At 29.1% G+C, this 25,744-nt stretch overlaps 1 protein-coding gene across 2 annotated transcripts; it reads left to right on the top strand.

The window, feature by feature from the left end:
• The first annotated feature begins 8,407 nt into the window (after positions 1 to 8,407).
• On the top strand, positions 8,408 to 25,562 carry LOC126852227 (probable serine/threonine-protein kinase DDB_G0282963). 2 transcript variants are annotated; one of them, XM_050596785.1, is made up of 7 exons: positions 8,408 to 8,696; positions 9,959 to 14,148; positions 15,791 to 15,892; positions 16,888 to 17,021; positions 20,028 to 20,522; positions 20,614 to 20,868; positions 20,955 to 25,562. In XM_050596785.1, exons 1-7 carry the CDS (start codon positions 8,614 to 8,616, stop codon positions 21,159 to 21,161), a joined length of 5,466 nt encoding a protein of 1,821 aa, XP_050452742.1. In that variant the 5' UTR covers positions 8,408 to 8,613; the 3' UTR covers positions 21,162 to 25,562. The 2 variants fall into 2 exon arrangements, with proteins under 2 accessions (XP_050452742.1, XP_050452743.1); XM_050596786.1 differs by lacking the exon at positions 15,791 to 15,892.
• The last annotated feature ends 182 nt before the right edge of the window (positions 25,563 to 25,744 follow it).

Here is a 25,744-nt window from a genome sequence, read left to right as displayed (position 1 = left end):
ACTTTGGTATAGCGTCTGTGTGTTCGATCGAGCCTGTGTCCGATCGGGCCCGTGTTCGATCAGACCGGTGTCCGATCGAATCTGTGTCCGATTGGATCTGTGTCCGATCAGGAGTGTGTCCGATCGGGAAATTTTGTCGTATCTGATCTGTAATGTGCGCAATCGAGACTCACTCCCAGTTATACTCAAATTATGTGGTTGTTGACCTTTCAATAATTTTTTCTTTTGGTTTCCAAACATAAATTTTCTATTTGTAAATATATTGATAAATTAAAAAGTATAAAAAAATAATAAAAAAATTTTTGCAACTTTTTTTTCTAAAGAAATGAAGCTATATCCTCTTTTAATTAATATTAAATTATTAGTATTATCTCAGGAATATGATGAAATTCTTATTGAACATAAACTCTTTCATCACTTTTCACCCATTAAATAGATCATTAAAATTATTGATCATACAAATATTCCAGGAAATTATACATAAACTTTTACATTTTCAAAGTTTAACTTTTATTTACATATAAACTCTTACATCTGTAAATTTTTTTTTTATTTGGCAGAACTTTTTTCTCGTCCACACATGCACTGTCTACATACATACAGGATGTTCCATTTTTAATTGTGCACTCTGATTAACATTGCAGAAAGTGATCATATGAAAAAATGTTTTAGATAAAAGTTGTTGGGTTTTAAAAGGGATATCCGATAGTAATCTTGAGCTTATCATAGATGATCTTGTTCAAGGTGATTTCAAGGTTAATTTTAGTTTTTTAAATGGAATGATTCATTTTTGACATCGGAAATCGATAGAAGAGAAAATTTTACATTAAAAACATATATTAATATGTGAGTCAGATTAACTCTTCAAATTTATATGAAGGTCTTGTGTGTAAATCAGTTGAATGAAAACTGACAATTTGATTAATCAAAATCAGTATATGATCCAGCCAAGATCATATCTGGAATAATTTTTGATAATCTTACAGATATTTTCATACAAGGTGGGCCCAAACATTCTTGCCAGACTATAAGATTTTATAGGAAATTTAATTCTGAACAAAGTTTCGTATAAGCATGGGTCAAAAAAAGTTAGCCTACAAAAATCACAATTATTTTATACATTTTTACAAATATCAGGAAAAGTATGCATTTTTTGTATGATTGCGGCGCAGAGAACTGTGCGTCTGCTCTCTGTGAAGGCCTCGGGTACAAATCTAGCCGGAGCTTGAAATATCGAATGATTCGCGATCACCACCTCTCGGATGGCAACGGCAAATCACCGAAAGTATCTTACAGAAAGTATCGAACAACTCTTTAATCTAGGCCGTTTGGAACTGGCTTAAACTGTAGGTTCCATATGTCTGCAGGCACATACCGTAAATATATGTATGTTGAGGAATCATGCTTCTGCCTAAAAAACGCAAGGATTGAGGGTGATGATACGTTTTTTTATAAGAAGTATCGAAACAGAAGTTGTAGAGAATTAAATTATTTTTTACATGAGATCAAAAGAATTATCATCGGTTTAAGATAACCAATTTTAAATGTACAGAAAAGTTTTTTCGGCTATCGACGATTAAACTTTTTAAAAATACTCTTTATTTATGCTGTTATGGTCTTTCATCTCATTATAAAAATTTATATTACGATAAGATTATCAAAAACTGAATATTTTATGAGATATTTTATATTTTATATCAAAATATCACATGTCAAATTAAGATATAAAATAACTCAAAAAATACTTAATAAAAAAATACTTTATTATAGAGTTTTGAAAAGCTTTTGAGATAAGCTTGAGATAAGCATAAAAATGCAATAAATGGGGATCCATTTGAAAAAACTAAAGATTTGAAAGAACTAAACTTGGGCCTGACTGACAATAAGCTTAGGCATTAGGCCCAAAAATTTATGCCTCCATTTGACGGCTTTGTTTGTATTCTACAGCTTTTATTCGGAATATTTTTTAAGATAAAAAAAAGTTTCTAAGATATTTTTGTGGATTTATTAAAATGGTCTATTCTGTATACAGATATTCGAAGTTAGTCGCACCATCTGTCGTGTGTAGGTAGAGCAAGTAAAATAAAAAAAAGTCTTTTATTATTTTGCGAATGTCATAATAAATATTGAAAAATTAATTAAAAAGATTAGTCAATTCGCGCAAGTATAAGGAGGGACGCAGTAAAAAGGGACAAACCATTGATGTGTGGTGCTAAAGGACATTGCACGTGAAAAAATTTTAGTCGTAATCATAAGACCATAAGCAAATCGACCAATCACAATCAAGCATTCTAACAACATAATTAGAATATTTAACTGTGATTGGTTGATTTGCTTACGATCTTACGATTACGACTAAAATTTTTTCACGTGCAATGGCCTTTAGACGCAATAATCCATTGTTATTTATCCCTCACACGTAACCGTTGTCATTTGTAAAGCGCTTCTCCCAAAAGTTTCGTCACGCACCTAGCGACTGCAAATTTTTGAATTGTCTCCGGGCCGTCCTTTCTCGCTGCACACTTATACTTATGCGAATTGGTCAATTTTTTAAAATTAATTTCTCAATAATTATTATAAAAATCGCAAAATGGTAAAGGACTTTCTTACCCAATTGAACCCACTTTATTTGCGCACGACTGGTCTCACCGGTATCATCGGTCGTGTGCAGAACGTTTTACGCATATTACACGATTCACGCTTGTGTATGTATTTCCTCCACAAGTGCTGACAGAGTGCACAAAATGCAAAATTGGCATCTATGGCGCGCGGCTCACTGACGTGCGTCTAGTTAAAGATCGGCGATGATTGGCCAGACTTCACTCAATAATAACTCTTTTATTTAGCGTTATAAAAAAAAATGGTACAGGATTTTTCTTTTCAATTTTATCTGCTCTACTTGCACGACGGATAATGCAATCGACTCCGAACATTCTATATAAAACAGCTATTCTATAAAATTCATTAATCTAATCTCATATAAATTTTACTTTTCAACTTCCACAGAAAATAGTCTAGTTAGATCATTGTATGTAGCCATTATATACCATTATATATATATGACCATATTATATATGTAACCATTATATATATTGTTACATTTTACATTGTGTGAAGTGTATATGCACGAGAAATCAAATTAATCAAATGATTTTTTAGAACAAGAATACCGACACATCTGAATTCTACCGAATTACCACCGACAACTTCGACGCAAGGCAGGACTTATGTCTACAGAACCAGAGTTCCTCGAAGGAATCCCGTGGAAACGACGACGCCGACATCCTCTTCATTGCAAGAAAATAACGTTGGACGTGCTATCACGAAAAGAAGAGGGGCTGTTAAACATAATAAAGTACACGTTGTACGAGGCCATAAACTCGTAGCTAAATTCTTTCGACAACCGACATTTTGCGCCTTTTGTAAAGATTTTTTATGGTAATATCTCATTTTAGATATTTTACTCTTTGTATAAATATCTTTTGTTCTATATTTCGCGTGCGCGCATATTTACATGTTTTTAAAATTTTTAATTATATAATATATGAAAAAGCATTTTTTTAATTATCTATTTTTTTATTCCAGGGGTTTTGGTAAACAAGGATATCAATGCCAAGGTAAAGCTTTTATTTTTTCCTTTGTGAAGTTTATTAATTTAACAAAATTTATAAGAGAATTTTTTTTTATTACAGCATGTCAAACTGCGGTACACAAAAAATGTCATGATAAATTATTAACTAAATGTCCAGAGAGTGGGAGAGAATCGGAAAATACAATAGTGAGTATTATTGCCTCCAAAAATTGCCGAAAAAAATAAATATAAAATTAAATAGACTTTATACAAAAGTTGTATAATATTCGTTGAGATAAATTATATTTAAATTTGTAATATATATTATATATATAGGATGTAACAAAAAGGTTAGAAACAAATAAAATAGCGTATTCATCTATGAACAATAAAAGATTTTTTTTTATGTAAAGTTATGCCTTAATTATGAGTCTTTTTTCCGAGATATCAGCGTTAAAATTTTTTGAAAAAAAAATTTTTATTTAACTTTTGACTTAATTTTTGAAAAAAAGGAAAATAATGCAACAAAATTTTGTGTGATTTAAATTAGTTAATAAAGGTTTATTGAATATAAAAGAATTAATTCCTCATCTTAATCAATGGCATAGATATGGTGAGTTATTTTTTTTTTATATTTAATAGATCTTTATTAATTTAAGCTGCACACCAAATTTTGTTACATTATCTTCTTTTGCTTAAAAGTTATTAAAAAAAATTTTTTTTGGAAATATTTTTTGCAACTCGGAAACGAAGGCTAGTTATGCCCCGAAAGACAAACTTTATATAAGAAAAATCCTTTATTTTTTATCGATGAATACGCTTCTATTTATTTTCAACCTTTTTATTATATTTTGTTGTGCAAAAGTATGTACACATGTATACTACGCACGTACAAATATATACATGCATATACACACATATGTATAATTTATCGATTTAATGTTACAAGTAACAATGCTATATGCAAGGTGTCCCGAATCAAAATATTATAACAAAAAAGTTCTTGCACATACGTCACTAATTGCAAATTAGTGCACGTGCGATTTACGAACAAATGACTGTCCAAACATAACTTGTAATTGCTCAGAATTTAAAATTCTTATATCTCAAAAACTATTACTTAAAATAAAAATCGCAAATAATTCTATTAATTTTTGGAGAGTATTTCTGCTACGGTATTTTAATTCGAAAAATTTTGGAACATTCTATATATCTAAACAAAATTACATGTTTATTTCATTATAGTATTTGAGAGAACGTTTCAAGATAGATGTTCCGCATAGATTTCGAACTCACACTTTTATGTCACCGACTTTCTGTGATCATTGTGGCTCGATGCTGTACGGATTGTTTCGACAGGGTTTAAGATGCGATGGTAAGAATACGAGACGTATTGAGAATATATTTTTAACAGTGTAAATTACATAATTTAAAAAAATTCTAATACATCTCTTGACTGGTTATTCTATTAGCATATCAATAGACTAACATGAATTGATCTGATATATGATATATACAAGTACAATATTTTATTTAATTAATATTGTGTATGCAAAAATATCGTAGCACAATCGCATTTTTATACTTTACATATGCAATTATGCTTCTTTCGCTTTGTACAGACACATACACAAATAGACATACGCACGCTTCTTAAATATAAAAATTCTAAAAATTTAATTGCGCTAGAAAGCTTAATAATTAGATGTATTTTATGTTGCTATTTATGTAGTTTTTCGTGTTTACATATACATGTATTAAACAATATTGTATATTAATATATACTATTTTATTTATTTTATTTATTTATTATATACTATTGTATAATGTGAAAATATATGTAATATTTTATAACATAAAGTTTTTGGCCTATGAATCCCCAGCACAAGATTTTTTTTGAGAGAGATAAAGATCGTTTGAATAAATAAACTTGATGAAAGTGCAAAACACAATTTTGTTAAAAACACGAAATTTTTTTCTTAGCATAATATAAAAAGTACATATATGTTTTATAAAATAAGAAATCTAAATTTTTTCATTATAAACAAAATCAATCACTTGCACTAACAATAAGAAAAAAAATTTAATGTTCTTAGCAAAATTGTTTTGTTGAGATATTTATTTACATTTACAGTAAATAAGTATCTTGTTTTTTATCTATATGAAAGGATTTGATTGTTCTTGTTAAAAGTAATTTTTTATATTGGATTATTTCAAATAATTTTGTTACATCTTATGGATAGAGTTCCGAAAAGAACCTAGCTCCGATTTCAATGAAATTTTATGAAAAGCTTTCTTTTAAATTGAATTAAAATCCCTTAAGAGCATTTTTAGCATCTCCTATAAGAAAGTGATTTTTTAAGAGAAAATGATAAAAAATATAATAATTGCGATAATTATTTATATTAGCAAATACTTCGCCGACCAAATACTTGACCTTGACCTTCACATGTACATGACCTTACATCTTCATATTATAAGATTGCTGATTAATATTTACTTTGTTTTAGTTGGCGGTCTCGTATAGTTTTTAAGATTTTTAACGAAAAAGATTTACCGAGTTATTCGATTTCATATGGGTTTACAACTTTCTACGTAAAGCAGAGTCCATTTCATATCATTCTGTAATTTGGATGCGAAACAATGCTTAATTAAACGATTTTACATTGATTTGCAACTTTCTATACGCGAAGCAAGATCCATTTCATATTACCTTGTGCTTCGGACACGAAATGAAGTTTACAATTATAATATGTAATTATACGATTTTACATGTTTGCAACTTTCTGCATGAAACAAGATTTAGCTCATATTTGCTTGATGCTTTTGATACAAAAACGAGGTATATAATATATACTTTTACGTCGGTTTACTACTTTTTGCGTAAAGCGAGGTTCATCCTATATCGTCCTATCTGCTTCAGACGCCACATTCCGTTGTGTTTATATTCTGCTTAGACACTAAAATATGATTTGTTTACACTTTTTACAAGCTGTTATTTGTGAAGTGCTATATGTAACAACATATATAATTATTATATTTTTTACTCTTTAAAAAATGACTTTTTATGGGAGTTGGCTAAAATTATTTTTAGAGGCTTCCATTTTAATCTTAAAGAATCTTTTCACTTTTCTTATCGAAATCGGAGCTAGGATCTTTTCGATACTTCATTCATTCTTGATTAAATATCTCAAAAACTATAATACAAGACTAAAATAAAACAAAGTAAATATTAATCAGCAACTTCATCCTTATAACACATGTAAAGGTCAATGTCATCAGCCAGATATTAGCTAATGTAAATAATTATCATTATTATACTTTTTACCATTTTCTAAAAAAAAGACTTTCTTGATATTGCCTGATCGCCGATAGAAATCGCCAAAATTTCTTTTAGGGACTTTTATTTCAACCGGAAAGAAAGTTTTTCACAAAATTTTATCGAAATCGGAGCCTGGTCCCTTTTCGGAACTTTATCCCATCTTATTTATAAAAATTAAATATTTTAATTAACCTAAGTATATGAAAAGTATATATTATATAAATTTATATTTGTATAAACTAAATATTTTGTTTATATAAAAATGATATAATTTTATAATAATTTAAATAATTTGTTTATCTATTTTTTGTTTATGTAAACAATGTTGAAAGTTTCGTAATCTTTTTTATTGTATCATATTTAACTATTAATTCTTATTTGTAAAAATATTTAAAACAAAAGGACTTAGTATATACACACACACATACACACGCACACGCACACGCACACGCACACGCACACGCACACGTATGTACGTACGTACGTGTATATGTGTGTATGTATGTATGTATGTATGTATGTATGTATGTATGTATGTATGTATGTATGTATGTATGTATGTATGTATGTATGTATGTATGTATGTATATATATATATATATATATATATATATATATATATATTTGTATTATTTTATATAAACAAAATATTTAGTTTATACAAATTCAAATTTATATAATATATACTTTTCATATACTTACATTAATTAAAATATTTAATTTTTATAAATAAGATGGGATAAAGTTCCAAAAAAGGCTTAGCTCCGATTTCGATGAAACTTTGTGAAAAACTTTTATTCAGGTTGCATACATATAATATAAATAATGCGTGGCTCTCCGAGTGAACATCTTGTATTCGGTCGATTCCGAGTTTTAATCCCGAACGTTCATTTACTTTAGAGTATTTGTTAATTGAAGATGCCATTTGAGAGGCATCTTCAAATTCCGTGGCGTTTGATTGATGACAAGTGCAATGATTTTATGCTCTGTTTTTATATAAATTATGAAAAAATTAATCCTTAAATATAAATCTTTAAAGATAACATTTAGTTTAAATAACCTAATTATTTGACACATATAACATAATTGTCCAATTAAACATTTTTGTTTGAAATTATAAAATTTATTTTATTACAATTTTTAGTTCCTAAAGAAGCAATATGTTAAAAAAAAGAAATGTAAATATATTTTTTATAACAAAATTATAAAAAACAAAAAACAATTTGTTTGGATATGTTTTAATTAAAATTTTAAGTTGTCACAAGCAGAATCTATTTTTTATCTCTCTCTTTCTTTTATCAGTATCAATAATTATATTATATTCACAATATTCAAAAAGATATATAGATAGCTAATTGTTTCGCATTCTTTACTATGCAACTATCAGCTGTAATAACCGTTGTGCTCGCGGTTTATTAGAGTCTAGGTAGTATAGTTAGACGCACTGGGAAGCCTCATATACTAGAATTCTATTATTACATCAGGTCGCCGGTTTAAACTCAGTTGGTCTTGGCTCCCTGAACCGTGAGAACGGGTTTACTTTCCGCACACCTGAGAGTGAATTTCCATGGCCGATCTCCGCTGCTAAAAACAACGCAATTGTTTGATTATTTTTTGCCAGCACACTTTCGATTATTTTTTCCATTTGCCAGCATTCGTTATCGTCTTGTAATTATTATCAGACATTATAGTTCAGTGTAAATAGTACAAGGTGTAAAAAATGCCATATTATAACGACGTTTCGTACTACTATGGAGGAGGAGCTTATGCAAATCATAGCTCATTAATGACAGGCACGGGACGGTAAGAATAAAGCAATTTTATCTTAGAATATAAAATGTTTTAATATTATATAAATGTCATTTTGTTTATTTTTATAATATGTAGAGTAGATCAAAAAGAAATACAAATTTTTTTATTTCATTTATTGAATTTTTTTTGTGATCAAACCAACATTTGTTTTTTTGAGCGGAAATTGATTGGTGGAAATTTTTCTTAGGAATCGTTATATAGATGTATACATACATGTTATGTTTAAAAAGTTTTACAAATTTTTTTCGTAAAAGTACGAAATAGATCATATAATTATAATATGTAAATTTTTTTTGTTTTATGTAATATGTAAATTTTTCTTTCATACTAGAGATTTTGGCAAGACGAGTCAGTGACTCATGTGATTCTTCAAATCACGTGATGCATGTAGTTATAAATTTAAAAGTTATCCTAAACTAAAATCTAATTACGTTTTATTATAAAACAAAAGTTAAATATCGTAAAATCGTATTGTTTTTATTTTTATCATTAATATCATAAAACTTTTTTACAGTAACATTTGTTTTTAGCATAATTACCATAAAAAACGCTATCTGTCAATACTTTCTATGTTTTGTTATATTTATCGTATTTAATACATAAGAAAAACATGTAAATATGTAAATGAATTTTTTTTTTAGATATTACATAATTTGAAGAAATTTTTCTCAAATGCATTGTGGTTTTATATATATATATATATATATATATATATATATATATATATATATATATATATATATAGAAATAGCATTACTTTATACATTGATCGTACTATATCAAACGAATCATGTATGCTTTTCACATGTGTACAAATGTTTGTGAAATGTTTTCACTCCGTAACGTAGTACGAAACAAAAATAATTGGTTAGTATTAAAGTAAAAATGTGGCAATCGATTGAAGAGTTAAATCGTGTTTAATCGATAAAAAGTGTTTAATCGATATGAATGTATATGTATAAGCATTTTATCAGATAAATATGTAATATGTTACTAATCGTATACAGATTATTAAATTCTAATTAAATTTTAATTAAATATTGCTTTACTATGTAATTTTTATACTTTTACTTAAAATACAATATTTTGTATTTTAAGTTTAAGGCTTGAAGTCTTTAATAGTCAATTTTATATTTAACAACTCGTCCACAAAAGAAACTCAGGACGATTCACAAGAAAAGTATCCGCCAAAATAATAATAAATTTATGCAAAATGTGGATCACGATTACGAAAAATTATAATGTTCATGCAGAACACCCTTTCACACTCCACTGTCGCGTTTCTCGCCGCATCTATCAACTATTTCGGAATCTCCGCTCAATCACTTGCATCGTTTCAACGTAAGACCTCCGCCGATATCCATAAGCCATACGAGACGAGTAATAAACACGGCAGATATCGATGTTTCGTCGCCGAGAATTCTCTCACACAATGGTAGTCGTCCTAAGAATCGCTTGCATCGCAATCGTCCGACCATCAAGATCAGATCGCAGGCATTGAAAGATAATCCCGTATTACGAGAACATAATGAAAAACACGAGAAGTCAGTGGGTGAGCTTTTGATGGAGAAGTTCTTCATTAAAGATAAGAAATTAGATAGCGACGTAAATCAACAGACACGTCTATATCATCAAGTCAGCTTGAGTCGCTTAGAGAATCTTCAAGAACAAGAGGCTGTACAGAAGCGAATCACTCGCAGATTTACGCGACGCAGATCCTCTGCCGATCTGCAACTTAATCCTGAACAATTGCAACAGAAAGCCACGTATGCACAAGTTCAAGCGAAGGTCTTAGACAGTCTCGTGGCTGAGGAACAAGCACAGATCGAGAATGAAATACGACAAGGTACTTTGATGGGGAAAGAAACAACAACAAAAAGTTCAATTATTACCCACTCTTACTGTACCAATTCCGATACGATGACTGAAGAAGATGATAAAACAGCTAAAACAAGAATAAAGAAAACCACAAATAAGACAAGAAAAAAGAAGAAGCCAAGTATCGATAAAACTATCGATAAATTGTGGCTAACTGATAAGATTGATAACAGGCGATTGAGTATCGGCAATGAAATATCCACTGATTCGGAGATTGAAGAGAAGAACAACGAATCGAAACCTCAGATGTATAAAATTGAAGCTTGTAACAGTGCTGGAGATTTCTCTACGATTTGGATGAATACAAGCTCCGAAAATGAGAAATGTGAATCAATGGTCGAGCAATTTAGAGAAAGTATGAAGATTCCCAAGGTATTTGAAAATGAAAGTGAATTGAATGCTTTTCCAAATAATATGGACGAAACGGAAATGAAGATAATGTTACCTGCACGAAAACCTTACATAAAGGACACATCAAGGAACAGCGTATATTTGACAATGAAAAAACCTATAGAAAAACTCAATGTCAATCTCGAAAAAAACGAGAAATTTAACAAAGATGAAAATCAATTAAGCCTGACAAATAGTTTCGTTGATGCAAAAAATAATATTATTAAAAATAATGTATTAAATAGTTTAACGAGCAAAAATTCACTAGAATTGAATATAGAAACGACAAATGATGTGACGGTAAATGAAATTTCAAATAAGTCTAAGAAAATGGAATCTTCGGTAAAAAAGAACATTTATTCCACATTGGATGAGAAGTTGGACATACGAAACAAGATTATCTCAAAAACAAATAGCGATGTACGAGAAAATGATATAAACAATGCATCACTTTCGAAGAGTGCTGAGAAGATTACGAATTCTGTACAATCAAGCGCTTCAGCATTTATTTCGACAAATGCACAGAAAAACGATGCACAAGTAAAACAATTAGAAGTATCCAAAAATATTTTCACGGATGTAAAGAAAAATGAAAGTAAAAACAACGATAATGTAATCAATGCTATGAAAGATTTTGATTACGTAAAAACTATTTCGGCTACTGAGTTGCCAGGATTTCTAACTACTAAAGATTCTTTCATTTCAAAAACAGATAAACTCATGGAAGAAGAAAGTAAATCAAAAATCTTGGCGATGTTATGCGAAGATGCTACAAGACGAAGCGTTGTCTTGAGTGAAGCTGACAATAATGCTGGTAAAAACAGCGCCAATAGTGCGTTGTGTCGTCTGCCAAAACTGTCTAAAATTAATACAGATAGAAATAATGTCGTGAAAACGTCAGAGCTTTCATTACGAGAGACGGCACAGTATCTGGCAAATCCACCGGATAGTGCTGAGGAGGTTGTCACGTTGCCGGAAAAGAAGGTGAACAAAGCATCAAAACTGGCAAAGACTTCCTTCTTCAATGCTTCAAAGAAAACCAATAGCGTAGACGCAAGTAAATCGACTTTTAAAATCAGCGTGACTCAAGCCGATGACATGGCCAATTTGGTGACCACAGAAACGACCTTGCCCAAGGAAATGAACAGTGAAGTGCGTAGTACTGACCGCAATGAGGAAATGAAATCAATAACAGATGTTAAACCGGCAAAAGTTGATTTGACGAAATCACTGACAAACAAACTGGAGAAGACTAATGGAAACATATTACGCAAGTTATCTATAAAAACGACTAATTCATCAAAAGTCGAGATGGATAAAATCATCACCAAAATATCAACATCTGAAGAATCGAATCTATTGGAAACTGACAATAAAAAAGTAAATAATGACATAGCCGATATAGGAAAAGATTCATTGGAAGATTTATCTAATTTGAAAAACAATGTGCCGAGAGTTGATGTTGCAAAATCTAAATTCAAAATAAAAACTTTTCCGAGCACGGCTGTGAACAAAATCGATAAAATAGATTCATCAAAAATTAAGGAAGATAGATCTAAAATAACAAAAATTATTGATGATAAATTCATATCATTTTCTCAAAAAGATCTCGATGTGCCGGAAATCGTAAAAAAAAGCATCTTTGTTGATTCTAAAAAATTAATGAATGATTGCTTATCGAATTCGACATCCAATAATATTCCCAATGTACAACAATCTGCATCCGTTAATGAAAGAGTTGCGGATAAAAGTATATTTATCAAAAAAAAGTTAGAGCCAGTAAAACTTTTGAATAAAATAACGGAAAAGAAGTCAGTGATAGTTGATGTGAGTTACGATAAGGAGAAAAATGGGCAATTATCCAAGAGTGCTTCTACTGAATCTATCGATTTTTGGAGTGAAATCAAAGCGATGAATAGTCCTGAAAAAATAAAATCAAAACCAGAAAGCAAATTTTCTGGCGAGGCTACAATCACCAAAGTTGAAAACATAGATACAACGAATCCGGGACAAATATTTAATGATTCATTAGCAAGAAAGAAGTCGTTGATAGAATCAGTAAATTTCGATGATAAAAAAGATAAGACTAACATCAAACAAGGGATAGCAGAATTCGGCAGTTCAACATTCGAATCTAATAACGTTGTTATCCAAGAAAAGAAAGAAAAAGAGAAAGTCATTCTGGAATTTCCAAAAGTGAAAAATGAAGAAACAAAACTCGTTAAAACAACAGAGATTAAGAAAAATGCGCTAAAGATACCATCAAAAAAGAAGAAAAATAAAAATCCTTCAATAGCAATCAATAACAAGAACTCGAATTCGACCGTGAAGAAAGCTCCCTTAAAACATGACAATTCCGCGATCTTAATACAAGCCGACTCTATTACATCCGATATGACGACTGTCACAGCTTCAGAAATATCTACTTTAATACCTGAAGTCACAGTACCTGTAATAAATATAGTCGAAGCATCTAAATTATCCGAAGAATCTAACAGTAGAATCGATGAGGTTTGGGTCGAAAATTCCAATACTCCAACAAATGAACTACCATCCGATTGTTTTTCAACTGCAAAAATCTCAAAATGGAGCAATCGAAACGATCTAACGAACGATGACAATGTGGAGACTCCCGCGTCGGAAGAAACTAGTTTGATCGCTAGTCCTAACATCAATCCGCAATCTTCCAAAATAAAGCATTCGATCAAGAAAAAAAAGCCATCTGCTAAAACACCGTCAACAAAAAGCGAGAGAGAAATGAAGATTCGTAACAATGAATCGATGATAACAAATCAACAGAAGAACACGCTTACTCCTGAAAAGCAATTTCCAGCGAAACCTTTACCAAGAACGTCGCCCAAGTCCAGTCCGAGAAACACACCTTCACAACGCCCACTCGATCTCATCAGGATGTTTTATACTACACCATCAGCATTACTCACAGCTACGCCGAGAGATCTCTCCAAGATCAGAAGAGCGAAGATCAAGAAGAGGCGACATCATTCAAAAATATCATCCGTCGATAGTGATAGTACCGGTAGTACAACGAGCACTGCTACAACAGGGAGTACAGACGGAAGCGAATCGACTTGCATCGGACTAGACGATGATTCCGAGCACAAGAATTCGACAAGAAGCAATGATTCCGGATTCGACGGTTCACCAAGAATCTTGAGTATTTATTTTTCAATCATCTACGCGTCAGAATTTTGCTATTGAATGTGTATCCAATCAGTTTTAAATATTCTTTCTATCTTTAATCACAGTTAACAAAAAATATTATTTAAATTGTGACCTTAACGGGACATTCGGAAGATGTCTAGAAAATACTAAAATGCGCTAGTAATATTAATTTACTAATTTACGTTTGAATGTTTCAATTATTTATTAATAATTCGCATATCGTCTAATAATAATTTTGTATGTCTGCGTATATGCTACAAAATTTATACACAAAAGCTAAAATTATCTTTAGCTAAATTATTATACAAAGTCCTAAAACTATTTATAAGTATCTATGCTTGGATTGCATTTTGTAATTAATGTTTATTAACATTATGTTTATTAACATTAATTTTTTTAAAATAACGATTACACTTTTAAACAGAATCACTCACATATGTTGACTTTAAATCAACAAATGATACACACAAATAAACTACTAAAAACATAAGAAAATTTTGTCGAGAAGCTTGTCAGAAATATTTGCGACCAAACTTATATATTGCAGATGGAACTCATGAATTCAATAGATCAAGTCAAGAGCATTTTTTTAACATGTCGGAATATTTTCATTAACTTTTTATTTCTCCGTATCGTATTTAGTAATATCACATGCTAATGTATTCAATGGTGGTAGCAATGGACGCGAGGATATACATACATCGTCTGCACCTTTTTTTTGACGCTATTAAAATAACATTATAAAATAGTTATCATAATGATAACTATTATATAACGTTATTTTAATAGCATCATATATGTATATAATCTGTATCTAGCATTTCATTTATGTAAAAATATATAATAGTCTAAATACATAGAATGTAAATTGGCCCAACTTTGTCATATACTGTGTATCATATTGATGACAAAATATTAGACGGAAAAAATGTTATAGATCTATAAATTCTTTTTCCGTGCATTCTTTCATTGCGGAGGTTGAAAATATAAAAATTAGTAGAAAGATTTTCCTTCATTTATATAAATGTTCACACGTATATAGCGTCATAGTTACAAAAATATTTGATCATGCCACAAAAATATATACTACTTGTATAAATGATTTTTAGAAATAATATTAATATTATTTTATTTATTGTAAACATTTATAATCAACTTTTTTGGATTTTAAAAAATACCAATATTTAATTAAAGATTTTTTTCTAAATATTTATTTAAACAATTCCCTTACTCAAAAATTTAGTAATATGAATTTAAATTAGAAATATGTATGTAATTGAAAAAAATACTAAATTGCAAATAACTGAAATAGAAGTTAATTCAGAAATTGAACTCGGGAAGGAAGTTTTTTGCTCTTATTTTTATATTTTTATATATAGTTTTTTTTTAAATAATTTTATTTTATCGTTTCTTTTGCTTTCATTATAAAACGTATATTATCATATATCTGCGTGCAAACGTATATGATAATGCTATTATATTGCGTTATTATATACGTTATAATAGCGCGCGTAATGTACTATCATAAATCGAGTCTGCTGCTCACACCATTACAAGGCACCAAAAAAAGTTATGATATTAAGCGAATTTAAGGGATGTATTTTTTATCGCTTTGCAATAAAACATTCCTATAGATTGTGACATGGCCTGCCATAAGAAGTGCGAAAAGTTAACTGGAAATCTATGTGGATTAAACCAAAAGCTAGTCGCAGAAGCGTTGCAAGCTTTGAAAAGAGGTGAGTAGTACTCTAAATATCTTGCGCTGTCCATTTAATTGCAACATTTCAAGAAGTATGGTTCGCAACTATAGCAACACTTTTCGGATATTCTTCATTTTCCACCTATTTGCACGGTATGAATATGTTTATTTGGATAATTTTAAATCGGACTTATTTTTAAAATGTTATACAACTGAATTGCGTAGAGAGTCAGATATTTTTAATACTAATGACAATATCAGAAGCGACTATTAGTAAGTAAATCCAATGCATATGTAAAAAAACTTCCTTGATGCACACAAGAAGAAACCTTGACATTTTATATATATGCAAAGTTTTATACACACATATATACACATGACTGTGCAGAAATTTTTTTATTTTTAACATTAATATTATTAAAAATAGTCACCAGACGGCTCTAACGATCCAAATTAATGAGCTTATATGATGCTAAATACATGATTGTCAATGTGTAAAATGATCAAGAGAAGTACGATATAATAAAAATAATTGATATATTGTATAAATGTGTTATTATATTAATTGTTTTACTGAAGAAGATCCAAAAAAGAGAATTAACCCCTTAACCTACGATTTACGTTCGAGAATTTTGGGCCAAAAACGTAAACAAGACCCGATCATCGTACTACGGGTTATGCCCGTAATATTTACGTTTGGCTCGATCATTGTACATGGGCTATGCCCGTAATTGTAGGTTAAGGGGTTAAAATATTTACATAAATTTTTATAAAGAGATTATTTTTGTAGTAAATATGCAAATTGATAATTTTAGCTTCATTTAAGCCTAATTTTTAATGATTTATTAATATTTTTACGTTCGTTGTATTTAGGAATTGAAATCACGTCTCTTGTCTCTCAAATTGATTGCATGATTGATGAGTCTGAGGAAAAACAAATTCTAATGTACAATTATAGATGCGTGTTTGACTTTATTCTACTTATTAAAAAAAATTAAAAATGAAATTAATGCGATTATTATTTATTCTTAGCGCCCTCGCAGTCATCGGACAATCAGCGAAATTCAGACTCCTCAGATCGTTTTTCAAGCGGTCGGATAACGCCTCCAGCGACAAATTTACCAAGGTTTAAAAAATATGCTGTCACAGATTTTAATTTTCTTAAAGTAAGTTCAAATTGAAGATTTCGTAGATAATTTTATCAATAATAAAACATTCCCACATAAATTATCCCCAATACGCTATAGTCTGTACACTCTATTCGAATGCAAACGTCTTTGACCTTTTATTTATAGAACATTTATTCTACACATCTGTTTATTTTTTGTTTACCGTGATGTATGCTATGCACTCTATTTAACCGGTTCTAAGAATCAGCCAACTATTTCTAAAGTATATTACACGTACTTTATGTATATAAAATCGTGTACGCCTACATTTGTACACGTGTACGATGGATTGCTATAGCAAAAATAATTTTCACATTTTGTTTTCGCGATTGTTATACATTTTGAATAATTAAACTGATTTTTTGTAAAATTGACGAATATAAAAGAAGCAAAAAATTGACAATACATATATAATTTGATGTAGAGTTTTACATATTTCATGTTGCATAAGCTATTTTGATTTTTGATATATGTTATAAAAATATTTTTTTCGCACGTACATACTACACACGATAAGTTCTTTTTACCAGCAGCACACTAATAATCTAAAAAGATCAATATTTGCTTTGCGTTATATGTTGATAATTTGACATATTTCTAGATGAAAGTTAGATAAATATGCAAAAGGTTACATCTCACCGATGACTTTGACCTTGACATATGTTGTTAAGGACATGACCCTGAGTTACTTTTCTTTATAACTTAAACGGGCGTCTCTTATAGTTTCCTAGATATATGATTTTAAAGTTTCACAGTTTTAATGTATTTTATGTTATAAAATAAGGAAAAATAAGATTTGTTTACGTTGTATTTGTGTAGAACAGACGTGGAAAAAATGTTTGTTTACATTTCCGGGAACGAAGGTCCTTGGATTTTTCCACTTTCAGGGGGGCTTGCTTTGCGTAGAAAGTAACCCATGTGAAATCTTATTTCGCATTAAAAAGTATATGCGTGGATACAGTATGTTCCGCTCCTCCTACGAAGAGGCTCCACTATCAAAAAATTAGACACATAGATTTGCATTGAACCTCGCTTTGCGTGGAAAGTGGAAAAATCCAAGAAGTTTTGTCTTTGGAAATGTAAACAAACATTTTTTCCACATCTGATCTACGCAAATACAATGTAAACAAACTTTATTTTTCCTTATTTTATAACAGAAAATACATTAAAACTGTGAAACTTTAACATTAAATATCTAAAAAACTGTAAGAAACCCTCGATTAAGTTATAAGGAAAAGTTACTTAGGATCCTTGACAACATATATCAAGATCAAAGTCATCGGTGAGGTGTAACCTTTTATGCATATTTACCAAAGATTATTACAATTACAATAATTTCCCTTGGCAAATACAAAAACAAAATTTATTTTAATTTACTTCTGCTATGCCAAATTTATTCCAGATGAATTGACGATAAATCTGTACGTCGTAATCTTCTTATTAATTAATTAATATTTCTGCAATATTAATATTTGACAAAATATAATAAAAATTTCTAAACATTAAGTCTAATCAGACTTAATATCAATATTTTATTTTATCAAATTTAAGATCAATCTGATAAGGATCACAATTTTTTTATTATGAAAATTGACTATCTTTAATTGATTTTACTACAAGTTTAAAATTTATATGATATTTAATTTTAAGATTTTAAGGTATTATAGATATGTTAAAATAGCTAATAGTGACCAGGTGGGAAAACGTAAAAGCCAAGAAGCGGTAATAAGTGCCCAAACTTGTTTGTTGATTAATTTCAATAACAAATATGTATTAAATATGTACGTTTGGACCATTTTTTGGTCCATATTTAGCGTATATAAAAATTAAATTTATATTAAAATTAAATAAAGTAAAAATAAGGTAAAAAAATATATAAAAAAATAACACATGTATACATAGACACAGTGGATTCCGAATCCCCCCCCCCGGCCTTTACGGAGAAGTTCCATTTTCGAAAAATATAACCTATTCTGTAAATGTAAATAAACCCTTTTTCCACGTCTGTTCTAAACAAATACAACATAAACAAACATCATTTTTCCTTATTTTATAATAGAAAAAGCATTAAAATTGTGAAAATTTAACTTCTTATATATCCTAAACTATGCCATCTCCTACAAATTTCTTGCGGAGAATTATTCAAAAAAAATTCCTCCCCTATATTTAAGTGGCGAGAAAATTGGAGGTGTATTACTTTTTATACAGTTTTACAAAACGATATTAGTCGTTACAATCGAAATTGAAATCGTTACAATTCAAATTGAAATCAATAATCAAAAAGAAAGACTCACCAAAATTCGTGTAGAATATATAATATTATATTTTGAACCGGACATATATGTATGATTGACGGATACATATGTGACGTTACGACGTTGTCATTAATTTATATAGATATTCTGGTTTCCCTTTAATGGACCAATAATTAATGTCTGTGTGCATGTTTTGAGATTTTCACTGCTTGATTTAACTTAAAACAGTCACTTAAATTCATTACATGTTATTCCAATTGTATATGTACAGAAAATAATTCGAAGCTTCGAAGTTACCCCATTTTTACGAAGCTTCGAAGAAAATATTCGTGTTAATGGCAAATTCATTCGGGAAACGCTAAAAATATTGTAAATAAAAAAAGTTAATTAATGTATATACTAAAATATGTAATTATTTAATATTAGAAATTTTATTTGGATTTTATCATATAATTTTATAAATATACACTTTGATAATAATCGCAGTACTATCACTATTATATTAAATTAATAATTGTAATTCTTCGAAGTTTCAAAGGTTCGAAGTTTCGAAATTTCGATTTTCGAACCTTCAAGCTTCGAATGTTAAAGCCTTCGACGCAAATCAGCTCTACAATAAATTTAATAAAACAAGGTACTTTATTAGTTAGATATCCATTTGTAAAAATACTCTTAATAATTAAATAAATTCAGTTTAAAATTCATGAGATAAATCAAAACGTTATTTTAAATAAATTTTATTTTGCAGGTCTTGGGTAAAGGTAGTTTTGGTAAAGTCTTGCTAGCTGAATTGTGCGGAACAGAATGCTTATATGCGGTGAAATGTCTGAAGAAAGACGTCGTTCTCGAGGATGACGACGTCGAGTGTACGTTAATCGAGAGAAAAGTTCTCACGCTGGCGACAAGACATCCATATCTCTGTCATCTATTCTGCACCTTCCAGACCGATTCGCATCTCTTCTTCGTTATGGAATATCTTAACGGGGGTGATTTGATGTTTCACATACAAAAGTCTGGTCGATTTCCTGAGAGCCGCGCACGTTTTTATGCTGCCGAAATATGGTCTGGACTGAATTTTTTGCACAAGAAAGGCATTGTTTACCGGGACCTCAAATTAGACAACGTATTGCTTGACTTCGAAGGCCATATTCGAATTGCGGACTTCGGCATGTGTAAACTCCAAATCTTTTTAGATAGAACGGCCGATACGTTTTGCGGTACGCCAGATTACATGGCACCAGAGGTATATCTTATCCATTCGCTGGAAATTTATCTCTATTTTTTTCCTGATTTATTAACAGTTATTTAATAGATGAAATTATTTATATTTATAGATTATAAAAGGACTTAAATATAATCATGCCGTGGATTGGTGGTCTTATGGTGTCTTGTTGTATGAAATGTTAACCGGCCAGTCACCCTTTTCTGGATGTGACGAGGATGAACTATTTTGGAGCATTTGCAACGAACGACCATTTATACCTCGGTATCTGAGTCAAGAAGCTACCGATATACTTGTCTGTTTATTGGAGAAAGATGCTGGGAAGAGGCCGCCTGGTCACGAAATTGCTATGCATGCTTTTTTTCAGGTAATTCACTATGATCTTTTATATAGAGGAAATATATCGCGCATGTAATTTGTTAATTAACTAGATATGCATTTTCAATTCCACAGCATTTGCCTTGGGATCGATTAGAGAGAAGACAATTAGAACCGCCATTTAAGCCCGCTCTCGATCACACTTTGGACACAAAATATTTTGACACAGCGTTCACAACTGAACGTCCAAGGCTCACGCCGGTGCCAGAACAAATTTTGACCTCAATGGATCAAGATGTTTTCCGCGGATTTTCTTATACGAATCCGAACGCGACAGACTGATACGTATTAAGCTGAAATCCGTATGCTGTTATAAATTTAATAATAAATGTCTGTTTTTCTCTCATAAATTTTCTTATTGCGTAAAAACGAGAAAAAGAACATATTATCTTCTATTGGGTTTGCAAAAAATTAAAAACTATTATATAATAAAAATATAGCATATATAAATCACACATATGTTAAAGACCTATATTTGGACAAACAAACCAGGAAGGAATAATATATAACGAAATATAATTTGACATTTTGAAAATAAATATACAAAATAATAATTAGAAAATTATTTGGCTGTTATTTGGAAACAAATGAAAAGAACTTATGAAATAAAACTAATTTAAGTATAAGAAGTCTATAAATTTTTTATTAGTATATAATATCAAAATTATACAAAACAATTTGATAATCAAATTTGTAAAAATTATATTAAAATACATTTTTTTTAATATAAAAACGATGGAGGGCAAAATTTGGATCAAATTGTTTTTATCAAATTATTTTTATAATTAGCAATGTAATTGATAGCAATCATATATAACAGATAGATAGCAAACAGACAGTAATCATAATTTCAGCAACTTTTTTGTCATTCACTATTTCGATGTTATTTGGAAATAGACAAAATTAAAAAAATTTAATATTGAATATAAGAAACCTGTCAATTTTATAAGCATATAGTACATAAATTATAATATAATAAACCTATTCAGGATAATTTTTTGTCCATTACTGTTTTTATACTTTCTTCTTAAATCTAAAACTTGATTATCAAATTATTGTGTATATATAGAGTGTTCCAGATTAATGGGGACAAAACTTGTGTGCAGATAAAGCGGACCAAACTGAATCGAAAAGTCCTTTATCATTTTTTTGTACAATGCTTAATAAAAGAATTATTATTAAGTAAGGTCTGATCCAATCATCGTCGATTTTTAGCCGGGCGCACGTCGGCGAACCACGCGCCTGGTAATGTACGTGAGCGCTCAGCTGTTACAGCACGGCTCACATGTGCCCGGCTACTGATCGGCGATGATTGACCAGATTTTATTCAATAATAATTCTTTTATTAAGCGTTGTACAAAAAAATGATAAAGGACTTTTCGACTCAGTTTGTCCGCTTTATCTGCACACAAGTTTTATCTCCATTAATCTGAAACACCCTGTATATATACAGGGTGTCTGATAATAATCGCCCCACCCATAATGTGCAGATAGAGCTGATTAAATCGAGCAGAAAAGTCCTTTATCATTTTTTTGTATAACGCTTAATAAAAACAATTATTATTGAGTAAAATTTGGCCAATCATTACCGATCTTTAGCTGGGCGCACGTCGGTGAACCGCGCTGTGACAGCTGAACGATCACGCACACTACTAGACGCGCAGCTCATTGACATGCGCCCGGCTAAAGATCAGCGATAATTGGCCAGACTCAATAATAATTCTTTTATTAAGCGTTATACAAAAAAATGGTAAAGAACTTTCCTGCTTGATTTGATCCGCTCTATCTGCAAATTACGGGTGGGACGATTATTATCAGACACCCTGTATATATATATATATATTATATATACAAGGTCAAAAGTCTGGATACATTCAAATATTTTGTAAACATTACATTTTAGAGAAAAATATTTCAAAGTTGTAAGGCTTAAAAAGACGCATTTAATGACAGTATTAATTTGACCATAGGTGGCATTGCCAAAGTCAGGTCAAGGTCAACTTAAAATTTTTAAATGGAAACCCCCATAGCTTATCTCGACAGTTTTTCAAAACACTATAATAAAGTATTTTTTTATTAAGAATTTTTTTAATTATTTTGTATCTTAATCTGATATATTTTAGTATAAAATATAAAATATTTTGAAAATTATTTAGTGTTCGATAATTGTATCGTAATACTATTATGTACAGAATAATAAGATGAATCAAACGGTGTACAGAAAATAATTGTTTTTAAAAAAAAGTATGCAATTATTTGCAATATATTTTTTTTATAACAATTATTTATTTTTTCTTTACATCATTTGATTTATCTTATTCTGTAAAAGTATTACGATACAATTATATAACACTAAATAATTTTCGAGATATTTTATATTTTATACTAAACTGTATTTTATACTATACTAACTTTTATACTATACTAAAATATGTCAGATTAAGATACAAAATAACTAAAACAATTCTTAATGAAAAAATACTTTATTATAATGTTTTGAAAAGCTTTCGAGATAAGCTATAATAATATGCAATAAAACTGGGGATTTCTATTTAAAAATTTTAAATTGATCTTGATCTGACTTTGGCAATGCCACCTATGGTCAAATTAATACTGTCATTAAATGCTTCTTTTTAAGTCTTACAACTTTTGTCTGAAATATTTTTCTTTAAAATGTAACGTTTACGAGATATTTGAGTGTATCCAGACTTTTGACACACTCTGTATGTATATATATATATATATATATATATATATATATATATATACTATATATATATATATATAATTTTAGTACTGTATGCTAATAAAATTAATTAACAGATTTTTTGTAGTGAAACTAATTTATTTTTTACTTTGGCTTCAAATAATAGCTAAATAGTTCATAACTTTCTAATAGTTCATAACTTCCTAATTATTATCCTATACATTTACCGATATACAAAAGTATTATATATCGGTAATAAGCAAAATAATTACTCATGAATAGTTTTATATATTTTTTATTGGTACATATATATGTATATAATTATATTTATAGAGTAATTCGAGGAAAGATGCTATACTTAATTTTGAAAGGCAATATTTTTGTAATTATTAATGATGAGCAAAACAAAATAAAACAAATCGAAAGTATCGTCATTATATTTGTAGTTGATTATAATTAAATAAATCTGTGTCTTTTATTATTTTAATAGTAATAACAAAAATTCTTACAAATGTGGGTAAGATATCAAACAATCATATAACTTAATATGATTATGAATATATATTGATTACATAAGGTATATTTTTTAATTTACATATTTTGATTAATTCAGAAAAATATAGCGTCGAAAACCAACTACGACTACACAATAATTACAGTGTTTAGTCATTAAACGTATATTAAACGCGATCAGCTGATTATAAGTAGATCAGTGATACCATTTATCAAAAAATTTAAAAATTACAGAAAATTGACATTTTACTCGACATGGCATCTTCCTCCGAGTTATCCTATATTATATATTATTAGTTATAAAGTTAACAAAAAACATATACTTTTTACTCTACAAAAATATTTTTTGTACACTGGAGAACATGATGTTTTAACATATAAATTAAGCAAATGTCAGAAATAAATACGTGTATATGAAAAATGCATATCAGTTCCGAAATATGCATAATCATGTACTAAGAAAAAGCATCTCTTGTGTGTTGTTGTATAATTAATTATATGTATATTAATGAATATATAAAATATATTCAATTTCCTAACTATTTTTTTTGTTTTTTTTTTTGTCAAAATATGTAAATATAAAGAAAAATTGATTAATATTGCAGAAGGCTAGCTTAACGATAATAAGACTATAAGCATATAAAAATATTAAAATTTTTATATTATAGAGGTTAATAGAGATAATTGTAATATTTACATACAATTAAATATTTATTTAGTTCAGTGAACTGTTTTCGTAGTTGCAATCAGATTGTTCCTAACTAATAATTTAATTAAATATATATACTCGTAGTTAATCTATTAAAGATTAAGAGATTCTCTTTCTCTCTCTCTGCCCATTATTTAAAATATCTGTTATATAAATCAATAAAAAAAAAACATTAAAATTAAATTTAAAATAATGAAACATGTACACTTGTTCATTAGTATATAACTTAAATATAAGTTTAAGCAATCAAATTCAATGGAGATATGTATAAGATCAATTACTTAACTTTCAAAAGTAAAATCTATGTATATCCAAAATAAAAATGGCGCGTAAATATATGCAAGACATTTCATCAAATGTACAAATACATTTATTTACATATAATTTTGAATTCATCAAATGTACAAATACATTTATTTACATATAATTTTGAATTTATCATATATAAATGTATAATGCATTTGTGGAATTATAAATTATTATATCGTTTTATATTATTTTAATTTTATTAATGAGGCAAATATTTAGTGAGATAAGCAGAAAATATTGATCATTCTTATCCTGGTATAAGTTTTGGTGCGATGCGTAATTGTTTTCCGCTTGCATATATTCATTATATAAATCTCGACCTCATATTACTATATTATTATTACCCATATTATTATACCATTATTAATATTTGAAATGCCTCATTATTTTAAATAGTGATGGAATCTCTAGTTTTTTCTTCAAATGAAAACTAACACTATATTTACATCTTTTTCGTATTACATTTTATTTGTTCCTCTCTCTTTGATCAACTCCCTTTTTATTTTCGTCGCATCTGAAACTCTTTTTTCCATTTCTTTTTTTAGGAATAATATTTTTTTCTATCTTCCGAAAATTTTGAGATATCGGTCTAAATTTTTTTATATGAATAGAATATCATTTAAGGAT

This window comes from Cataglyphis hispanica, chromosome 10 (genome assembly GCF_021464435.1).
Source record: "Cataglyphis hispanica isolate Lineage 1 chromosome 10, ULB_Chis1_1.0, whole genome shotgun sequence".
In the NCBI taxonomy this organism is placed as follows: Eukaryota; Metazoa; Arthropoda; class Insecta; order Hymenoptera; family Formicidae; genus Cataglyphis; species Cataglyphis hispanica.
Note: the sequence above shows the minus strand (reverse complement) of the source record. Positions and strands in the feature narration are given on the sequence as shown.

Coding starts and splice junctions, on each gene's coding strand:
- LOC126852227 (XM_050596785.1), top strand. CDS start 8,614: ATGCCATATTATAACGACGTTTCGTACTACTATGGAGGAGGAGCTTAT. Junction 17,022..20,027: donor CAGATTTTAATTTTCTTAAA/GTAAGTTCAAAT, acceptor TTTATTTTGCAG/GTCTTGGGTAAAGGTAGTTT. Junction 20,869..20,954: donor CTATGCATGCTTTTTTTCAG/GTAATTCACTAT, acceptor TCAATTCCACAG/CATTTGCCTTGGGATCGATT.